Source organism: Gopherus flavomarginatus, chromosome 5 (genome assembly GCF_025201925.1).
Source record: "Gopherus flavomarginatus isolate rGopFla2 chromosome 5, rGopFla2.mat.asm, whole genome shotgun sequence".
In the NCBI taxonomy this organism is placed as follows: Eukaryota; Metazoa; Chordata; order Testudines; family Testudinidae; genus Gopherus; species Gopherus flavomarginatus.
Genome location: NC_066621.1, coordinates 129,300,035 through 129,322,903, shown reverse-complemented (window position 1 = coordinate 129,322,903; position 22,869 = coordinate 129,300,035). Strand labels below are relative to the sequence as shown.

The 22,869-nt window shown below is 42.3% G+C and overlaps 2 protein-coding genes across 10 annotated transcripts in view; both read left to right on the top strand.

Annotated features, from left to right (window-relative positions):
• Positions 1-5,107, top strand: part of CCDC88C (coiled-coil domain containing 88C) — a 138,338-nt gene extending 133,231 nt beyond the window's left edge. Inside the window, exons 30-31 of one of the 2 annotated variants that reach the window (XM_050953169.1) lie at positions 916-1,131; positions 2,673-5,107. In XM_050953169.1, the coding sequence (XP_050809126.1) occupies positions 916-1,131; positions 2,673-3,680 (1,224 nt within the window). In that variant the 3' untranslated portion in view covers positions 3,681-5,107. The remainder of the gene's footprint in view (positions 1-915; positions 1,132-2,672) is intronic. The other variant, XM_050953170.1, reaches the window with a different exon arrangement.
• Positions 5,108-12,576: 7,469 nt separating this feature from the next.
• LOC127051252 (uncharacterized) overlaps positions 12,577-22,869 on the top strand; it is a 35,807-nt gene continuing 25,514 nt past the window's right edge. For 5 of the 8 annotated variants that reach the window (XR_007774441.1, XR_007774443.1, XR_007774440.1 and 2 more), the window contains exon 1: positions 16,165-16,327. Coding sequence is in view for 1 of the 8 variants with exons in the window: in XM_050953338.1 (XP_050809295.1) it covers positions 12,602-12,656; positions 16,118-16,327 (265 nt within the window). In the remaining 7 variants the exon portion in view is untranslated. Of the gene's footprint in view, positions 12,657-16,117; positions 16,328-16,372; positions 16,715-20,485; positions 20,519-22,869 lie in introns of those variants that run through there. The other 3 variants (XM_050953338.1, XR_007774448.1, XR_007774447.1) reach the window with 3 other exon arrangements.

Here is a 22,869-nt window from a genome sequence, read left to right as displayed (position 1 = left end):
TTACAGATCCAGACTAACACAGCTACCCCTCTGAAACTTGAAACAAATATCCTGTTAGTTTATTTTTATATTTGTAGCTAGAGTTAGTGAAATAATTCATTAAGTGTTATTTGTTGGAATATTGGTATTTTTTTCATCCGGTAATTCTTTGTGATTAAACTTTCCCATTATTCCACCAGCTCTAAGTTTAGGTGAGTTTTAATTATTTGTGAACTAGTAACTGTACTGTGCAGTATTCTGCAGAATTAAATTTTAATCATCTGAGCCTTTGATACAATTCTCAGCTGCTAAATCTCTGCCGAAAACTAAAGCTTGATGACCATCATTAATTATTATGAATTATAAAGTGTGCATCTTCAAAAAGGTCTGCTCTATTGAAAAAAATCTCATGATCCAGTTTTTTCAGGAGGATTTTATTAAGGATTTGAGGGAGGGAAGTCTCTGTTCCCCTGGATTGTGTTATCTGTTTCTGTGAACCATGTGGTACTGTTGTGCTGTTGGAGAAATCAATGCTACAATATTTCACTGTGCAGTTAAAGGTGTTTTGTAGGAAATAATATGCATTTGTTTGTAAATGTCTTGTATCACTGAGTGATGATGCATACCAGTCACATGAAATGTCGCAGTACAAAACATGTTGATGTCTTCAGACCAAATTCACTGCTGGCATAAGTGAGTGAAAGTTAATGGTACATCAACAGCCCAGTAGCATCACTGATGTCATCGGAGTCCCACCCTCTTATGACATCAGCGAATTTTGGTCCTCAATGTTTAAGACAAACCTTTTAAAATGTATTGTAGTCCCTTGTTCTGAGTCCCTAGGGGTAAATTAGTTGAATGCAAAACGCTTGTTGTCTGTGACCATGTGATCATGTCTCCATTTTCATTCTTTCTGTCATCCTTGTTCCTTTTCAGCAGCGACGCAGCTTAAATGAGACCGAAATTATCTCATTGCACCAATTTCTGTTAGAAGCTGACGCACTGTATCCCTCTTGCCATTTCCCATCTCATTCCCTCCATCAGGAACCTTCGTGTTCAGTCGAACCAGTCCTCAGTCATTCGTGTTGTGACAGTCTGAGGCACAGAACTGGCAGTGGGAGTAGGAGAGCAACTTCGCTGTCTATCCCCAGGGTATCCATCGATATCACTATGCAGTTAACAGCTCCCCCCTGACTCCAGCCTGCAAGCACGTTCATGCCTATGAAAGCTTGTTTTAATGTTTCATCGTTACTTTAGTTTAGTTAGTTTAAAAACTAAAGTAGCCAAATTACTCATATTAATGATCTCTAAAGTATTTCTAGTGTTGAGCATGAGCCCCTGTTTGCTGGGAGGATTGTAATGGCACAATATGGTGACCCTCTAAGTTTAATATGCACAACAGAGATTTAGACTAACAAAAAAAAATACCCCAGGCTCTTAGCATTTGATTGAACCTGGAATGCTTCTGACACAGTAAGGAATTATCATGAGCTGCCGTTTTATAACTATTACTATTTACTATGAGCAAAATGGGTTTTGCTACTGGAAGTAACCTTCTCTGTAAACTCTAGTGAAATGAAAAGATATATTAAACCATGACGTACTTCCCCAGAGAAGAGTAAAGAAATGAAGTACAGATGCTCCCTGACTTACACAAGCATTCTGTTCCGGAACCCCTTGCATATCTCAAATTTTGTGTAAGTTGGCAATGTATCTCCAGCCATTACGCAAAAAAAACCCTCCTGTTTCTAGCTTACAGAACTTTTTCCGTAAGTGCGGATTTGTGTAAGTCTGGTCTTGCGTAACCCGGGGAGCCTCTGTACGTCAGATTGTTTCAGCACATTCTTTTTATAACTAACATGTCCATTAACTATTCACAGCATGCCTTGTACTAATACCTCAACAGCAGTTGATAGTGTCATCCGTATGTTTTGCATGAGTCCATTTCCATTAAGCATTTATTGTATATTTTCTTTTGTGGCCAGGTTAATTATTTGCCTTCAGAATATTGCACATTAATTTCTGGATGCTCAGTCATTCATCTATTGTACATACAGCATTTAACACACGCAGTATGTTGGCCTTGGTTCAAAAAACCCCAAGCCCAATGAAATTGCCCTATAGTAGGCTGCTAGCACATCTCCACTTAGAGTAATCTTCTCTTGTTTCACTAATATTGAACAAGGTGTTGTCCAGAACAGCCTGCGTTCTAGAAACGACAAACACTCAATCACTGATGTGCACTAAATTGGACGATACTAAGTGAAGCAAAAGAGCTGCAGCCCAGGGTGCTATCAAGATGAATTTCTTTAACTGGTGACAATTAAACTGGCAAATAAGGCTGTCACAATCTAATTTTAATCATCGTGTAACTCATTGATCCACGTTTAGATACTCTTTCCCCCAGTGCTCTCAGCTATAGGCATGAAATAAGTGGTTTTATGTAAGATGTTGAGGGTCCCTCAGAAGTTGACACTGACGCACCAATTAGTGCGTAAAGCACTTTGAAGGTGAGGCATGTTGTACGTAGTGCCAAGTGCTCTCTCTCATACAGTTACTTTGTGTTGATCCCTGGGTTGCTTGATGTGTGGAATTATGTTGTGACATCCTTGAGAGGAAAAGTGCTCGCTGAACACATTTTTCTTATAACACTGTTGCCATTAATGTGCCATGTATGTATTTTCTCCCCGTAGGACACTTCCAGTAGCAGAGATGACTTGCTGAGTGATTATTTTAGAAAAGCAAATGAACCCCCTCCTGTTGGGAACCAGCTGGGTCAGCCAAGTAGAAAGGAGACAGCTAAGATGCCTACCAGCTATGTGTCACCAACCATAAAAATGACCATCGCCAGTGAAGAGGGGAGAGTGGCTAAACCTGGACACTATGTCAAACCTAACCTTAGGCCAGCTGAATCTGAGGCATTGGCCACAGGATCTCTTAAACTTCCTCCCACACCACCACATCAACCGCTCAGTGGGCTGAGGCCGATGGCACAACCGCAGCAGACCAGTACGATGAGCCAGAGGAATGCCTCACTGAGCAGAGCCTTTAGTTTGGCCTCTGCAGACCTCCTGAGAGCCACAGGTCCAGAGACATACAGACAGGAGAGCCCTCAGAAGCTAGGTGCAGATGTTAATACGGGCAAAGACTCTGGCAGTCAGACCTTGCGGCTCTCTGTGCCCCCAGGCTCTCACACTACCATACGAGACAGACCACAGTCCGCAAAGGCAGTGTGCACTTTGCAAGCTGTCGATTCCCGTTGTCGGCAGCTTGATGTGAGACGTCTTTCTCTGGCACCTCCAAAGGAGGAGAGGCCTCTTTCGTTTCATCAGTCTTCTGCCTCTGCCGGTGCCAACAGTTTACAGCAGCCTGAACAAGTGAGTGCAGTGCCTGGGCAGCACTATTCACCCACACAATACACACCGGCTAAAGTCAAATCCAAGCCAGCCGCACGCTCCGGGGAAGTGGCCACCGTGACTCCTGTCAGAGCTGCCTCTAGTAACAGTGAGGGCGATTTTACCCAAGGGCAAAGTCGGAGTGATGCCCTCATTACCAAGTGCCAGAGTAGGTCACCAGAAGGCCACGCTGGTGTAGGGGGAATAGAGGAATCCAACAGAGGGGGCAGCTCCAGGAGCACTCCTGGTTCTCCAGATCCCCAAGGGGACCAGCAGACTGTCTGGTATGAGTATGGATGTGTGTAATCTGTTGATTCTCTTGGTAACGTGTTTTAAGCTGGTGACATTTGGGTGGAATTTTCTAGTGGCATTTGTCTAAACACTGTGGCAGGTCTTAAAAGGCATTACCTGCATCTAATTTTCTAGTTTGTCTAAATGCCTTCCAGCCATTGGTTTTTAATGGAACAAAGGACATTTTCACGGTTAAAATGCAGAACTGAACAGCCGAACCAGGGCCTTTCCTTTCACACTATAGTGCCTAAAACAAAGTGGACCCCTTACAGACTCCCACAAAAGACTCTGGGCTAATTTTCAGAAGTGTTGAGCACCCACAAATCCAGCTGAAGACAAGGAGATCTGTGAGGGCTCACCACTCTCTGACAATTGGTCACTGCCTCTCCCTATCTTCATACTGCCCTCTCCCATGCTCCCCCAGATTCTGCATTAAAGAAACATTCATGGGTCAAATTTAACTGTGCTGAATTCAGCCCTCAGTTTGAAAAATGACTTAAGTTGCAGAAAAGATCATGTAAAAGCCAAACTCCTCCCTGGGGAAAAGAACCAGACGCTTGCAGCAGCTTAAAGAAAAGCTGAAGGGCAAAAGTGTATAGCTTTGCAATGGGTGTAAGTAAAAGCAATTATGTTTGTGACAGCTGTGTTTTATAAACAGGAGGAGTAGAATTAAAGGGTCCCATATTAACTTTTCACATTGGGAACTGTTTGAACCCAAAGAGGTCAGTGTATTTGCCTCGCTCCTCCACTACACGCACAATTCAGCGGATCCTTGATTCTGAAAGCCAAGTGATGCTGCCTTTTGACACTTGCTTTATCTTTTATACAAACACTGGAACTGATACAGCCTGTTCAGGGAGATGCCTGATTTCAATGGCATTGCAAAGATGGCATCCCATATACAAAGGTGACTTGGACACATGTAAATGAAAAGTTAAATCATTGTATAGGATTGCTGTGTAAACTGTATTAATAAATGTGCTATCACTTCTTCTTGCATCCCCATGTGCGTGATTGCCCATGTCCTAAGTAATATACAGGAATCTCTCTCATAGGATGAAGTCTTTGTTTCTGTCTTAAAGAACTTGTTCAGTGTAGAAACCAAAATAATGTTATATACATGAGAAAGAACTCTACTTTAAAAAATCTATTTATGTTCAAATAAAATTTCTCATGTGTCTGTCAAGTTTCATCAGCTGCTTATGTATATATGATGAAACATGTATCTTCAATTCTATTCATGTTTGTAAAGGTGTTTCCTTGTGATAGACTAAATCCCTAAAAAATTTTAAGGTTTTCCTTACACGGGCTCCGATTTAATATAGCAAAAGACATATGTAAACAATTTAAAACTGATATCTGGTCAGCTAGGAATGTTTTTGTTATAGTATGTAGCAATCACATTCTGAAAACTACAGGATTGTTTATAATAAAAGATTTTAAAAAAACAGATGCGATATATTTTTTCCTTTAGAAAATCCCAGATTCACAGAGATGGGGCTAGATCTGAGTCTAGGACATGTGTGTAAATTTATTTTAATACTGAAAAGTATTCACAAACAATATAGTTGCACTTCTCTGTACAATATTTCAATATTAGCTTTATCATAAATTGATATTGTTTAGATTGTAATCTCCTTAATGAGGGCTTCAGGGCAACAAATTGTGAATTAAATGACAGGCATGTCTTTGTAGGAGCAGGCACTTAGATTTAAGCATTTATGAGCAGAGATCATTTTAAAGAACACCAAGCACATTGCTGATATTTAACAAGTATGAATTTACATAACACTTTTCATGCATCAATCTCAAAGCATTTTACAAACGTGGATAAAAGTTATCTCCAAACTCAGGAACTGTAGTAAAGTGACTTGCAACATTCCCTATTATTTCAATCTAGAACCCCCAAAAGGCCTATGTCTTTATCTATTGCATTCTCCTCTCTTAAAAATCCTTCATCAAGGAGTTTGCTTGAATATATTCACTGACCTCCAGATTAAACTGCTAAAGAGTTAGAACCCTATCTGGGAGGTTACAGGCTTTGATTTGATGGAGACACATGAGATTCATCACAACCTTGAGCTCTTCAACTTGAAAAACAATGTTTCTAATTATTTATTAAACTGGCATGCGAGGTGTTTTTAATTATCCTCTGAATCCCTATTTGTCTTATTTAAACTTTTATTGCCTCTATCTCATATCTAAGTGCATCACATAACTTGAAAAAACACAAATTGTAACAGTGAATATATCTTAAAATGGTCTTAAAAACCAAAGTCACTGTGAGCCTAACATCCTGTGCTGTAGCACTCAAACTGTCAAGAGAATTAACATTAAAGAGTGAATAGGCAAAGGTGAGCACTCTGTTATAGGGACATTATACTGCAGTCTGTTTAATGTATATACATCATTATCATTTGACCTTTAATAGACTTGGTGGCTATAAAATCTTTCCTACGGAGTATATCAGTCCACTAATTTTCTATTCAGCGTGAGCAGTTGGATGATGTCCCTCCCTCTGAAAAGGCCTCTGAGACAGGGAATCCCCTGCCTCAATGCAATAGAACTCCCTCAGGAAGCAGTGTAATCCCCAACACTTGAGAAATTTAAAAATAGGCTACATAAGCTGATTTCCTAATACAAACTAATGGAAAAAGCACTGTGAAGAACAGTCTAGTGCTGACAGGGACGTGACCCAGGTGATTTAATAGATCTATTCTGGCTTGAATTTCCACAATACCACTATCTTCCTTATAGCTTTCATTCTATGTTCTGTGAAGTGGGTGGGTGTAAAATGGGATGTGAAGTTTAGAAAGATTTGCTTTTATTTTGCTTTTTTACCTCAAAAATTCAAAGTAAATATATAGCCCTCCTCCCACACACACCCACACCCCTTAAATAGCAGACTGCGAGAGGGCAATAGTCAAGGCTGTCCCCCCTCCCCCATGGTGATCACGTTTTGCAATAAGGGCCAGATTTTCCAAAGAAGTGCTGTTCATAGTTTGGCACCCAAATAAGTGGACAGATTTTTCCAAAGAGATCAGCCCCTTGACTGCTGAGCTCTGGAGAATCTGTCCATAAGTGCAACTAGATTTATACTCAAGGCTCGTGCCTGTGGAAATATGCTCACTATGCAATGTGCTCAGACGCAGAAATGGAGGAGGCTGTTAAATATAAGTGAGTAACTTTGATTTAAAAAATCACTACCACCCAAGTGACCTGGTTAATCTCTTGAATTTAAAAAGCAGCTCGTATGTACAGTACTTCTTGATAAACCCCTTTTGTTCATTGATGCTGTCTCATCTAGTGTGGCCTGGTTAGGAAATGTAAATCCCTGCTCCTCTAAGGAGCAACCTTGTGACAGGAGTGTTTGCTCTATTGGATATTCTGCCCTTGCGCCCTGAAGTTTGAAGTTGTCTTTCAAATATACAGACTGTTTATTCTGAGTTTAACTGGGACTAAAGTGTAGGAAATTGAAAAAGCAGAGTACCAAATGTAAATTAGTTTTTTTCCATAATAAAGGAGCGCAGAGTAGGAGTTTTTTTTTAAAATGGCTAAGGCATGTATGTTTAGATTATTGACAGACGCACACCACATAGCTGGAAATTATTTCTGATCAGCCAGATGGTTTGTGGGTGGGTGAGTTGGTTGGTTTGTTTTTTAAGTTTGGTTTAAGGTAAGTAATTTTAAACCAGGAAAATCTCTGAAACATACAGAGGGAATTTCCAATTAGTCATGGAATGATTTACAATCTATGAATTAGCTGAAGGTAAGGAGTGTATGGGAAAGAGGAGAAAATAGGACAATAATTATTATTTCTAGGGAAGGCCGTGAGAATTTTTAGCAGGATATTTCAGCTTGAGAACCAAATGAAAAACACTAAGGCATCTCCAGAGACTATTGAATTGAAAGCAGGAAAAAGATTTTTGCAATAAATAAGTAGAAAAAATGTTTGTAATGCACTGAAGCAAACTGTGCTGTTCCTAAATTAGGTTTAGTTTACCAATCTGCAGGGCATTTGGAAGGTTATGGGACTCACAAGATTGTCTTCCTGTATCTTTAAATATATTTTACAAACATTTCTCAAATTCCTCGTGAACCTGTGAAAAAAGCTGTAAGTGCTTGTGAATGATTAGAAATATTTTTTTTCTTTAGTTATCTGAACATTTGAATTTTTGTGTGTGGGCATTGTGGATTTAAGTAATGCCATTTAATTTGCAAAATTGGATGCTGAGGAGTGGAAAAACATTAAACCTTCGAGGATCAGGGAACACACATTGATATGGGAGGCTCTTGGAGATTTTAGGGGGTTTTAGCCTGACTGCAGGGCTTTGAAGCAAGAAGCTGTCTCATGGTAATACAAAATTAAATGGAGAAAAGCAAGCAGTATGCACCAAGTAAGCCTTGGATCAGCACAGTTTGTAAAGCTGTGATTGGGCCAGAGGCAAATATGATGCATAAGGTGGGTAACTTAAACTACCTTCTACTCAGATTCTTCTTCAGTCTGTTCACACTCACTTTGCCCATGTGTCAGGAAGTCTAAAGTGGGGGTAATTCATACCCTGAAGAGCTTGTATAACATGGTGTATATTAAAGAATCCAGCTGTTTAGGGTGTAAATTACACTCAGAATCCTTTACACCTGCAGAGAATAGATCTAGGGGAACCTGAATGTAAAGTGGTGTAAATTAGCATAAAGGGAGATCTAACTCTGACACCATTTTATAAACCATTTCTGAATTTGATCTATTGGCTGCACAGGTGCCTTTATAAATTTTGAGTAATCAATGATACATTGATAAGTTACATAACTTGTGTTTTTGCTTAATATTTCTTTGTGCAGGGTGAATAGTTGTTGTTTTAAAAGAACTGTGTAGTGGGGAAGAATCAGTTTCTAGTGTCAGTGTGCTCACTAAAATCACTTTCTCAAACTACTGCATAGCACATGCCTGTGTGTCATCAATATAGTTGCTCAGCTTAGAATAGAAACAAGAAGTTCTTCGGGTCCTTTGTTTATAGGTCTGCCTCAGATACAACTTCTGAATTAGGCCTTTGCATGGAGAATTATGTGTTTAAAAAAACTTCACTGTAATATTTCAGTAAATTTGTCTAATTTTGGTATGCAGCCTTCTTACCACTCCAGTTAACACACAAATTATCAGTGACACTGTAATTTCATCCCTATAATGGACAAGTTACTAGAAACTGACTGCACTGCTCTTCTCAAGGTTTTGATTACTTCTACCCTAGATTTCATCCTCTCCAGCCCATTGAAACAGCCTGAGAAAGGTCGCTAATGAGCTATTCCTAGCTAAATCCTGGGAGCACTTCTGCATGATTACTCTTCTTGATCTAGTGCTGCCTTCCACAGCACTGCTCCACGTGCTCACCTCTCTTGGCCTTATCAAATCACTGCTCTTCCAGCTCCCATCTTATCTTGCACAATTCTGATTAGCTCTAGCCTGTTGGCATCTGCCAGGGTTCCATTCCCAGCTTCTGGCTCCTCCTCTTCAATCTCAGCAACCTCATTTACTCCCAAGGGTTTCAACTACCACTTGTGTGGGGTGATTCCATATGTACCTTCCATCCCTAAATTCACCCACTCTGTTGTGTCCTACATCTCCAGCTGCCTTTCATACATCTCCCAAGGGATGTCCTGCCACCTCAGTCTGCTCATTTTTTCCTTCTTCAGCACCTACCTTCTCAGTCACCATTGAGAACTCCACTCTCCTTTTTTTGTCTCCCAGGCCCATCCCCACAGTGTTATCTTTGACTCGTCTCTGTCCTTCAATCTTCCCTGATAGCTAGTCTCTATTCAAATCCTGTTCCCTATTCATCATTTCATATCAACAGTCTGCCCTTTCATCATTACCCTACTGCTAAAAGCCTTCACTACACCTTAAACATTTCTTCTCTTTACTGTCACCTCTCTGGCCTCCCACCTCTTAGACCTGCAGTTGCCTTTTTCTGTCACACCATCTTCACTGGCCCCTTTGGTGGCATCCTCTTTCTCACAACATCAAATTCAAGCTTCACATCCTCTCCTACAAGGCAATGCTGATACACAGTCTTGTCCCTACCTATGTATCTGCTCTCTCTCAATTCCCTCTGTTGCTCCTTAGCACTTCCCCGTACAGTCACCTTGCTGCTTCCTAAGTCATCTTTCCCCACTCACAATCTGGCTTTCTGTCATGCTACCCTAACAAATAGAACAATCTTCCCTTTTTCTCATCCACCAAGAGCCCTCTTCTCCACATCTTGCCTTAAAACCCATTGCTACCAGCAATTCTTCCTGACAGCTCAACATAAATAATCCCCATGCCCTCCTTTAGCTCAGCTGTATTACCTTGTTTTGGCTCCTTTTCATGATGTTGGCTAGTTGAGACTGTAAACTCTTTAGGTCAGGTAATGTGTCACTGTATAGATGTGTTAATAATGTCCAAAGAAAGTATGTTGTTCAATCTAATTTCAAAACTTGTTTTCTATTTGTTACAGAGATTTACATCTTTTCTGTATTTCTGTATTAAAATTCCTAATACACATAGCAAGATTTGAATGGTGCCAGACTAAATAGCTATTTTTGGACAAGAAGCTTTGCAGTATTTTAGGTTTGTTGTATAGAAAACCCTGTTGGCTAAACCTTTTGGAAGAATTAATTGGTAGTATAAAATAACAATAGAAGTATATACACAATTAAAAGAGGACGTAACACTCTGTATATATTAGCCATGCCCATTCTACCACTTTGAATTTACGTTGTTTAAATAGATCAACTTTCCACTTTATTTCCATTGTTTTATAAGCTCAAAAGAACATTTCCTTCCTTGCTGATTTTGGGAACTACTGAATTCCTCCTGGAGCCCCAGTGAACAGGAGTCTGTTTCCTGGTTTATATAACAAATATATCAACAATTGCAGAAGTTAACAAGACTTTGTCAGATCATATTTGGCCCCACGTTTAAGTTTTGTTAGTAGAATAAATAGAAATGTTCCCACAGTATGTTGCATTCTAATGGATTTAATTGTTTATGCTAATGCAGTGTTTGCCATGTAAAAATTTCAGCCTTGGTGTGCTGGAGCCTCTGAAAGTCAAAGTTGACTAGAAACCCAACCGTAACCAAGAGTAAAATTGACTAGTTGTCCATCTTTCATTAGCCAAGCTGATAGCAATACAGTAAAATAGCTGGTTTAATGGTTACAAGCGAATTATATTTTGGAAACTCTAAAGAGATGAGGTGATGTGGTATAAGGGATTTTTCAGCATGAGTTTGTGATGAACAGGTTATTCACCAGAAACAAAATCATGAATGAATTATGCAGATCATTCCAAATTAATGCCAGTGAACACATTTATGTCACACCACACTATCATGTATTCTGCGTATGCCATGACCATTACAGAAAAACTATTTGTTAATTTTTTTATTATTATTTTTCAAACTATTATCCCTGGTGGTCATGATAAGAAGCGAAATTGTGGCCCCACTGAGAGTTTTTCCATTGGCTTCAATGGAGCCAGGATTTTACCCCAGGTGCTTTATCATGTTTCCCAAAGTACATACTCTTGTTCTTGGATTATAGTAAATTGAAACAGCCAATTTTCATTCTCTATATCATTTTTATGGCTCTATCATTTAACATCTTATTCCTCTCATCACTGATTTTTTTTCTATTGCATTTAACTTTATTAATATCCTGTCAATTTCTTTTTACAATACTGTCATAGCCACATGCTTCAATGAGCACCATTTACAGGCTGTTACAGCAGTCAGCTGGTTTGAGAGTTATTTCTCAGGGGTATGTTTTTTAAAAGTGGAAGATATTTGTCCCCACATTCTCAGAAGACTCACATGTCTGAAAGGATTTTACTCAACTTTTCATAACAAAATTTCCCCTTAGCCAGAGCTCGAGCAGAGATGAGTGTGTGCTGAAGGTACATTGTGTTGAAATTTTGGAGTAGATCCTCAGCTGGTGTAAATTGTCAAGGAGCTATGCTATTTTACAGCCATTGTAAAAGCTGCTCCTTTTGGTTATGTCCTGGATCATAAGTTAGTCATTGCGTGACTGGTCATCTGAGCCACTGGGCTGTTTGTTCTCTGATTTGGATGATTGAAACATAAACTGTAGGAAAAATGTAGATAAACACTTGTGGAGATATCCTTTGTGGAAAAGGAGAATGTCACCACATGAATAAGAATAATTAAAAAAACCCAAATCTCTCTCGCAAAAAAATTTTATGGAAAAAATTAATAGGTTCATGAATAGCATCCAAATTGTGTTTGCAACTTCCATTCAAATTTTGGATGTATTCTCCCACATCAAGTCTAAATTAATTGACAATGTCCCAGTAATTAGTAACTGGCATTAACAGTATCAGTTTAGCCCTGTTCCTTTTTAAGCACAACATTTTTTGGTTATGCCAAATGCCTACCAGAAGTTACCCTACCGAATGGGGCTAATTAATCATCACAAAAGTAAAACAGTCTCCCAGTGCAAAATGGAAAGAATGATTGTCACATGCACAGAATAGTTATTTCAGTTTTGAATAATTCATCAGAGAGAAAAGACTATAAGTACTTTCATTATATTTTCTTTTTAAGTGAGTCCCAACGTGCAATGAGGTGGGGAGGAGGGAGAGGGTATGTGCGTGTGTGTTAATGGCAGTAGAGTTTGTTCTAGACACTTGTGAATTAACTGTGCTCCTGAAAGGAATCGCCCTATATTTCAGCCAATCCTCTGTTTACACAATTCCCAAACTCTCCAGAATCCCCCATAGCTGAGCTGTGTGTTATACAGCAACTACATTCACATGTTTTGTTTTCTTCTTTTAAAAGCTTGTCGGGATATTTGCCAACAGACACAGTCAGAGGCAAGTTACTCTCAAGCTGTACAGCTTCCGCCTCAATGAACTGGACTGAGAAGAGTTGTATTTAATAGATGGACAGAACAAAAACCAACCACAACTATGCTGGGTTTGCTGGGTTTTATTGTGGTCTGTTTCTTTTTTTTCTTTTTTGGGGGGGGAGGGGAGAGGAGTCAAGAGGTGGAGATACAATTCCATCCAAGATGCCTGCTTTAGAGAATGAAGCATAAAAATAATTCCATTACAGTGGATTCTAATGGAGAATGATGTGTCCAGAGTCCAAGAGTCTGATTTCCAGAGACACTGATCAGCTCCTGTTGACTTCAGGTAGAGCTTCAGTGTTCAGCGCTCTGGAAATCAGGGGTTTAATCATCAGACTTGGGGGTGTGGAAAAGAGATTCTGTTCACCAATATTATTTTTGATCGTCTCTCTATTTTCAGTGGCAATTGGGATAATGCATCAGTGTTAACATGTCTCACTAACGGCTTACGTCTAGCATGCAGCTAATATGAATGTTTCCCTTTGCACCCTGGCGGCTGCTAAAGGTGGAGTGCCTGCCTTTTGATCTAGTGTCATTACCAGGGGATTGTGAGCAAGGTGGATTTTTCTCCAAACAGGAATTAATGAAACATAATTACCCCAAAACCATGCCTAGCGGCTCTTTATTTGAGAGTAATACCTCCCAGCCTTTGATAATATCCTGGAAGCAAATGCTATGGGTTTTTCTTTATATATATTTGAAGTAACAAATCCAACAAGAGAGGCATCATATGCTAACAACATGGGAAGATTTTGATTAAAAGGTGACGGAACTAGACAATTTTCATTTTGCTTCCTGAAAGATTTTTGTGATGGGGTTTACCTGGCCCTTTGTGGCCCCTCATTGGAGGCCCGGTGATCCTATTACACCTTGCCCCAGGAAAAGAACAGTGGAGGTGAGTTGCCCAGGGAGGACACATGGAAGCAGTTAATCAGAGCCCAGCAGGCTCAGATAAAAAGAGCTGCAGGGGCTTAGCAGCTCAGTTCCTGGCTGGGACCAGAAGGGTGAGGCAGGGGGCTCCTCTCTGGCCAAAGGAGCTTGACTGGCTGCACTTACTGGACGAAAGAGAGAGAGGACCTGAGAACTGTAACCGTACTGTAATGGGTGAAGACAAAGGGACCAGGTAGGAAGAGCCCAGGGAAAACAGCAGCAACTTATTAAAGGAGGCCATATGCAGCTGCTGTGGATAGGGTCCCTGGATTGGGACCCAGTGACATGTGCAGTTCTAGTTTCCTCCACCACCCACTGGTGAATCGGCCTAGTCTGTGAGAAGGAGACAAAGCTCCCTTAGAAGTCTAAGCAGAGGGCTGAATGTACAGGGCCCAGAGATGGAGCTGAAGACTCTGATGAGGGCAGACACTTAAGTGAACTCTTTATCACCCTGGAAGGAGTCCATTTGAATGTGTGACTTGGCTGGAGGGCTAAACCACTGAAGACCCACCTAGCAAGACTGGTGACCTATAGGGGTTGCCAGGAGCAGGGAAAAGATTGCAGTACCACGCCCAGCTGCAACGAGGCACCTCAAGTGCCCCCCATCACAACCTTATTTTTGGCTCTTGGCCCAAATCCATTAAATATTTTCTTTTAATTAAAAATGCAGGTAGTGTGCTTAATACTGATAAATTTGACATAGATCTTCTATAATAGTTTAAGTCTGCCAAAAATATCTGGGCTCTGAAACCTTTTGGGATATAGCAACATTCTCAAAAGCTCACACCTTCTCTTTTAATGGATGGATCCTATCTGCACCATGCTCCAAATTGGCATGGATTTTTATTTATTTATTTGATAGTGTGTGTGTCTACACCTGTGTTGTGCAGTGTTTAATATACAATGTGCAGTTTCTAATGTGCATCTCTCTGTCCTAGAGGAGAACAGATGGTCTTGTGGATAAGGCACTGGATTGCAACTCAGGTTCAGTTTCCAGTTCTGCTACAGACTTCCTATATGACCTTAGACAAATGATTTAATGCTGATACTGCCTCTCCAGCCCTTTTGTAAATTGTAAACTCTTCAAGGCAGGGACTGTCATGACTGGAGCTTTGGCAGTTAGTCCTAGTGGTCATAGCAATGACAGTCAAAAGCTAGGAACAGTGCCGAAGGTCAGAGCTGGAGTCTGAGAGCGAGCCGTCAGGCAGGTCCATTACTACGGCTGGCAGGGGAGTCCATCACCTTGCATGGACGCTTTCTGAAACAACTCCTGGGCTCAAACAGAGTGCCTGGCCCAATCAGCAGCCATGAGGGCAGTTATCACTCTGGCCTTCTGAGGGGAACTTCCTGTGGTGCTCATCTCCTCAAGGTCTATGTGATAAGGCATATGACCTCATCACAGCTGTGGGGTAGAAGCGTGGAAGCGTTAAGCAACCCACAGACCCAGGTTCCGGTCCCTGCAAAATCTCACATGGACTGTCTTTCATTATGTTTATATAAATAATGTTTCTGTATCTAGCACAGTCGTTCCCAAACTTTAACAACCTTGTGAACCCCTTTCACCATAATGTCAAGTCTCGTGAACCTCCTCCTAAAAATGAATATTGGCAGGGATTTTCTCTTTTACCTGAGTATAAATTATAAAAGCAGTGATCTTGGAAATATAAAATTTGTTTTTATGGCATGCTTATAACACACTATTATTAATTATTATTTATCATTATACTATTTTTATTACATTATAAAAACTGCAACAGTCTTCCAAAATCTCACTTTTGTAGCTTGTATCACTTTGAATAAGCCTGTTATAAGACAAGGCTCCTATGTTTCATCAAGAAGTATCAGATGTGAAACAGCATAAAGGTATCTAAGAAGCCAACTCAAAGAGTTCCTCTTATACAAGCATTCAGGTCTTGAGCAGTTCAGGTAAACAATACACGTTACAACAAAGCTTAAACTTGTTCTTCATAACAATTTTAAAAACAATTATAGCTGCCTATTTAATTGTAAAAACAGCAAAATATATCCACCTCCCTTTCCATTTCCTGTAAGGAGTCTTGAAGTTTAAATCTCCTCAGTGTGATAGAGATGCTTGCTTTGATCTGCTTAGTTCTTGGAAGTCCAGGGGCTCCGAGCTGCTGGTCCCATGCACCTGGAGTCCCTAGGAATAGCTCTGTCTGCCATTAGGGAATTTTTTTTCCTGAGAAGCCCCTGTAACATTTCGTGAACCCCCAGTTTGGGAACCACTGACCTAGCATGATGAGGCCCTGATCTCATATGAGGCCTCTAGGAGGCACTGCCATACAAAAAAACTCTGTATGCTTAGTGTGTGTCATGTAGGTGCACATTGTGTATCCAGACATACTACACACAGCGATATCTAGGCTGTGTGTTTGGTTCCTGTGTATAGGATTTGTGCATATATGCTAGACTTGCTTATGTCTGTGACCACCGATGTGTTTGTGTAGGTTTGAACAGTTGTGCATATTGTACAGTGTATATTGTATGGCTGTGTGGTTATTTTCTAGTTGTGATTTGTACACTTCAGTATGTGGTTTTGGTTTCGTGTCCTCTGAGCGAGTGAGGCAGGAGGGAACTGATAGTCTCACTCCTCTGCAGTGGTACCAGCAAGAGCAGCAGGAACTGAAGCACAATCTCCTCCCCCATCCTCCTCCAGACTCTCTCACTCACTGCCTTGCTCACAGTGGGGTGAAGGTCAGCTAAGCCAGCCAGCCGGAGTCAGGAGCTGGGAAGACAGAAGATCTGTGCTGCCACACCTCAGTGAATTTCCTTATATCTCAGCGCTCCCCAGGGATCTTCTGCTTTCAAGTGAGTCTCTGTTTTATTCTATTTTTTTTTAACACACATGAAGTTTTTCAGCATTGATCTGGACTGTTCAGGGTCAGAGACCTGGTGGACAGGCAATGGGGCATCAGTTTATGCTGAAGTCTTAAAAGCAGAAACAAAACAAAGAATCCAGGAACTTGAGCAAAGAAATGTGCATAAAAAAGCACAACTTTAAAATAACTTCCTTGATCTCCAAAGAGCCAGTTCCCCGTAGTGTAAGTGCTTTGGACAGCGATTCTTTGGCAGAACATAGATGAGTTCTGTTTAGATAAGGGGAACCTTAAATGTTGAAGATACAGTGGTGAAATGGAACGATTAGAATGGACTGGAAATGATTTCATGTTTGCAGATGGACTGGCACAGAGACAGGTAGACTGACTTTTTTTTAAGGCACTTCCAAAGCATGTCAATATGAAGGTACCAATGTAAGCAAGTTTGAACTGATTAACAAGTGATTTGTCGAGGGCAATCCAGAGGGAAACTGCCAAACCAAGCACCTGGCTATATATGTATTCTGTGTACTGCGGTAGGGTTTACCTGTGTAAATGATCACTCAGAAGGACCCAATCTAAATATTTTCCTCATCTGTAAACAATTTTTCTCCCTATTATTTACGGTGACCCTTGGGAAACTTGACATTGGAAGGCTTTGTACTGAAATTCTTCCACCAGAAAACATGCTGGTTTGCTACTGAACAGCATAAAGTTTCGTTGTTGTAGGTGCTTGTGCTGTTGAGAATTTCCTCAGATTTCTGACACTTCTTTTGAACAAATCACTGAGGGATTGGTTTTGTGGGGGCTGTAAATGCATATATCAAATTAAGAAGAAAATATTCAGCACTTACTCAGCAATTTCTATGTACAGCTATTAACTAGTAATCTAAAAAAAAAAGACTTTTCAACTGGGAGAAATGGCCAGACACCAGCTCACAACATAGTGTAATTCTAAGAATTTCACGACCATCTTAATTATGTATTCATAAGCGATCTCAGTGTCTTTTACCACATTTCACTAAAAATGTCCTTCCCAGCCTACTAGACCGCTTTCCTCGCCTCATTCAGATGTCTCCTTCAGGCCAATTTCTACCACAACACCCGCAAGAAGTGAGTCAGACACTTATTTATATAAAATGTATTGCTTGCTGTACACACACCTTTGCTGCACATGTAATTTTAATTTGTAACCAGCCCTTCCTTCGCCCCCATCTTCCTGATTGTGCTGTTGTCCCGCTCATTGTGTCACTGCCTGTAACTAATTTGTAAACTCTTCATGGAAGGCGGGGGATGAGAGTGGGAGGTGTCATGTCATCTTTTCTGTACTGTAAGGCATCTAACTGCTGTCAAATAGTAAATAAAGTGATATAGTATGAAGTATATTCCCTACGTTTCAGTCATTGCTTGAGAGTCTTTCCAGGGCCTGTGAATCATGTTGTGATGCAATGATGGAACATTCTTCACTGGAGTCTGACTGTGAGTTGACTGCATGTGGTGGTGAAGCATGGTGTTGGGACACAATAATATTATAACATGGTATTGCAGTGTTAAACATCCGTTTCAGGTGAAAAGAGAAGTGGTAGCCTGGCTATTTTAATGTAAACTGGTGCCTATGCTAGTGTTAGACCCTGCAGGACTAAAACCTGGGACCACAGAGGTTCTGGGCCATCAGTGCCTCTACATTGCCATTGGGAGCTCAGGCTGGGGTTCCACCGGAGGACCTCATGAAGCTAGACATTCAGGAAGTACTACCCAGTGGGGCCTGAGTGGTGTCCTCCCTGCAGCCCACTGATTAACTCATGCTGGTGTATATACCAAGAAGCCAGCATGGAGAGCTGTCTGAGCAACAATGCAGACCACCTGCTTGCTTCTGCTCCAGACCTTGCCTTACTGTGAACCCCAGATTCTAGCTCCTGCCCCTGATTTGTCCCTGACTCCACTACTTGCTTCCTGTCTGTCACCTGATGCATGACCCTGACTTCCTGGCATCCTGACCCAGGTAGATCCCAACTCCACTACACATCCCTTGACCACAACTTGGTAACTGACCAGTGCACACCAGCTGCCCATGGCTTGGCCCTCACCAGGGGTGGCTCCAGGCACCAGCATGCCAAGCATGTGCCTGGGGCGGCAAGCCATGGGGGGCACTCTGCCGGTTGCCACGAGGGCGACAGCAGGTTACCTTCGGCAGCATGTCTGCGGAGGGTCTGCTGGTCCCGCAGCTTCGGCAGACCTTCTGCAGGGGAGCCACCAAATCCATGGGACCAGGGACCTCCCGCAGGCAAGCCGCCGAAGGAAGGCTGCCTGCCGTGCTGGGGTGGCAAAATACCTAGAGCCGCCCCTGGCCCTAACAGATGGGGGCTGTATTGACCCCACCTTATAACTGGCTGTAAGAGCATTAAAGCCTTTTCTCTGAGCAGAGAAGCTAGCCCAGTTGACTGACAAAATTACCAGGAATCCTAGTTGTGGGGGGGGGGATGGTGCTCAGCTCAGTAAGGGGTGAATCTGTCCATCTGTTGGGAGTACATGAAGTAGAGTGGGCCAAGAGAGTAACGTACTTCCTACATTTGGGATGTGGGAATTGCTTATCCTTGTATAAGGAAAGACTCAAAGGCCTTTCACCTTTTTACTCATTGACTTCAAGCTACAAAAATCTTTTAAAAAATTATATTAATTTGGACCAGCCATTTGAACTAGGGTTGCAAACTTTCTAATCACAGAAAACAACATCCTTGCCTCAACCCCTTCCCCAATTCCCCACCCCTGCTCACTCCATCACCCTCCTCTTGTCTCCCTCTTTTTCCCCCACCCTCACTTGCTGATTTTCATTGGGCTGGGGCAGGGGGTTCAGGTATGGGAGGAGGTGAGGGCTCCAGCTGGGGAGTGCAGGATCTGGGGTGCAGCCAAGGATGAGGGATTTGTGTGTGGGAGGGGGCTCCAGGCTGGGGCAGAGTGTTGGGGTGAAGGCTTCAGGAGGGAGTTTGGGTGTGGGCTGGGGCTCAGGGTTGGGGCATAGGAGTAGGGTGTAGGAGGAGGGGTGGGCTCTGGGTGGCACTTACCTCAGGTGGCTCCCGGGAAGTGGTGTCACATCTCTTCAGCTCCTAGGCGGAGGGGCAGCCATGGAGGCTCTGCACACTGACCCTGCCTGCAGGCACTGTCCTCGCAGGTCCTATTGGCTGTGGTTCCTGGCCAATAGGAGCAGCGGAGCAGGCGCTCAGGGCAGGGGCAGCACGTGGAGCCCCCATGGCTGCCTCTGAGTCTGAGGGATATGCTGGGAGCTGTGCAGATCCAGGCAGGGAGCATGTCTTAGCCCCGCTGCACTGCTGACCAGACTTTTAGCAGCCCTGTCAATGATGCTGACCAGAGCCGCCAGGGTCTCTTTTCAACCAGGTGTTCCGGTTGAAAACCAGACAGCTGGCAACCCTAATTTGAACCCATAATCGTCAGTTGTTTCTTCAATTTCTGACCTTAGCTTATCTGACTTCTGTTGGCACCCTTCAGCACGGACAACCAGGACACACTGTGCTGTGGAGAGAAGGATTCTCTCATCACCAGTCACAAGCAATTTCTCTAGGTCACAGCTGAGGTGCATTCAAAGGGCAGGTGTATTGTGGGAAAGCTTCACTGACAGTGACTGCTGCTGGACCTGTGGCATGGCTGCTGGACCTGAAGAATTTCAGTCCTGGAACCTGTCAACTCAACATTTTACACATTTTTATTACCTTTTTTAAATGGAGAACTATTTAGACACAGAACTTTGGGCATAGCAGGAGTCCACCTAATTAGTCTGATTATCTTACAATTATCTTTATGTTTTCTCCAAGAAGTTTGCTTTTTTCTATAAAGCTCCCTTTGAGTGGTTATTACTGCAGCTTGTTTTCTCAGCCGAATCATTTGCAGAGCGTCTGTCAGACAGTCTGATGAGAATTGACCTTTGGGTTTGAAAAGATGCAGAGCAGCTGCACTGACTAAAGCAAAACTGGGCAGTCACCTACAAGTAATAGTATCGGTAATTAGCAGCTAAGAATCTGCTCTGTAGTTCATGCTCTTGGGGAGTGTGTCAAGCAAGGCTCGCTCCATCGTAATTTCCCATCAGAAGCTATGTTCTTGAGCTTTGTGAGTTAACATTTTGGCACTTCATCAGAAATCTGTAGATAATCTGCCTGAAGAACAAGACACAGTAATATTCTTTTACAAATTCTGTTCCTATCTTATTCCTGCAAGTAGGGGGAGTCTGATAAGAAGTTTACCTTGATGCATGCAGAATGTTCCCGCAGCCTGTCATGGCTAATGACATAATGTCCTCGGGAGTAGTGGCTGAGCCACTCAGGGACAGCAAATTTGTCCGTAAACTGGTTTGGATTGGAGGTTGAATCTGATATTGGTATGTGGAGAGCGCTAACCATACTAAGGGCTGGAAGAATGTCAGATCTGATCTAGTCTGTAAGTAACCGAGGATGCACTGTACTGTGCTTCTGTTACAGTCCCACCATGACAAATGCACTCATGACATTCTCCAACTCATCAGTTGCCACATATAGCTGTTGCTGCTGAGATAATTCCAATCTATTAATTTTAAACATCACTATTGTAGTTGCCTATCTACAAACCTTCGTGTTCCCTTGTTCTGGAGCTTGTTTATTGCTGGTTGAGCTCTAAAGTAGTGCTAATCTAGTTTTAAAGGTGTGGTTTTAGCTATCAGGAGAGAAGAAGAGAAGAAGCTGAAATGGGAGTGTTACAAAAATAAAAAATATTCTAACAGATGCATAGACTTTAAGGCCAGAAGGGGGACCATCGTGATCATCTAGTCTGACCTTCTGCATATTGCAGGTCACAGAACCTCACCCATCCACTCCTGTAGTAGGCCCGTAATTTCTGGCTGAGTTAATGAAGTCCTCAAATTTTAGATTCTCTGTAGTGTGAAGTCTTTAAATCATCTGCTACAATCACAGACTGTATTATGTAGCAAAAATGGACAACACCAGAAGGAGGGAAATATAAACATAATCATAGAGATGCAATTTATCAAGATTTTTGGCTTTGGTTTGGGATTTTTTGGCACAAGATTTTAAGATCTATAGTACTGTTTTAACCACATTAGTAACAAATAGAATTAGAATATGTTATTTCAGGGAAATAATTGGGAAGCGTTCCCATCATCCTTATGTCATGGAAAGAACCCATCTAGCAGAACTCACTCTGCCTGTGCAGGATAGTGATTTAGCTTCTATGCACATACCTAATTTGGGGATTTAACTGCTTTATGCTTCTGCGTGTCACAATCAGACATAACTATGGTATTACAAGGAAAGTTGCTTAAATTGACCCTTTATGACTATAGATGGGCCCAGACCAGAATCCCTCATCTGAATGCCCCAAAATAATGGGAGTTGGAATTCACACTGGTCTCCACATTTTACAGCTGGACCCTTATCCCAGTACATGAGCCACACCAAAACTCATGACCTGAACATCTCAAAACTTCTGAACACTGGGATCTTAAATCTTTTAATCCAAATATTCCACCTAATTAAAATAGAATTCAACTGTAAAGACTATTTGTGAACTCGTTGCTCTGATAATTCAAGGGACGTGCTTTTTGAATGCTGATTTAATGTCATGGTTCTTTAACTTGATGCTTGATTTATGGATTGAATTTCTTGCCTCTGAATGAATCGCAATATTGCTTGCTGGTTGGCTGATCCTAAGATAACTGGTTGAGGACTGGTTATACCTGACAGAGTACCTAACAGAGTTATTCTCCTTTTGACTCCCACTAACGTTACGTGTGCACACAGAATCACAGAGAGTGCAACATTTTGAATGACAATGACCTACAAATCCAGATCAGATTTATTTTTTATATTTTGGTATAAAGAAGTATTGGCATCAACCAGGAGCAAAGTATGAGCAGCAGATACAGCAGGAGCTGCCCAAGTGAGGCACACAGAAACCAAATGGCTGCAGATTGCATCTATCTTTGTATGTGATACAGAGAACTGACCCACAGCGACTATAGGTCTCATTCTACAGGGGCGGCAAGCTGTATGGGCCCGTGATGCCTGGGCTCCAGCAAATTCAGGGCCTGGGGGGGCCGGCTCCACCAATGTTTGGGGCCAAGCCCCTCCTCAGGCTCCACCTGCTGCCCCTGCATGCCTCCCCTGAGTGTCCCCCGGCCCTGCATGCCGCCTCCCTGTGCCTCCCCCAAGCATCCCTGCCTGCTCTGGGCAGCAGGCAGCTGCCCCCTGCAGCTCTGTGCTGCGCTCTGTTGCCAGCCACGGCTGGCTACAAGGGAGCGGCACTGGGGACAGGCTGAGGCAACTGCTGTGCCTGCAGAGGAAGGAGGTGCATGGCAGCCTCCCCCGGCAGGTGACTCCGAGTGGGGGGGGCTTATCTTGGTTGAACTGCCTGAGCAGAAGCCTGGGGGAGCTTGGGTGAATTTCAGGCTGGGGAAGGCCTCCCCCTCCCCTAGAGCTCGCTGCTGCTGGTGGGGAGAAGGCCAAGGGGAGTCCTCTCTGGCCCCCATCCCAG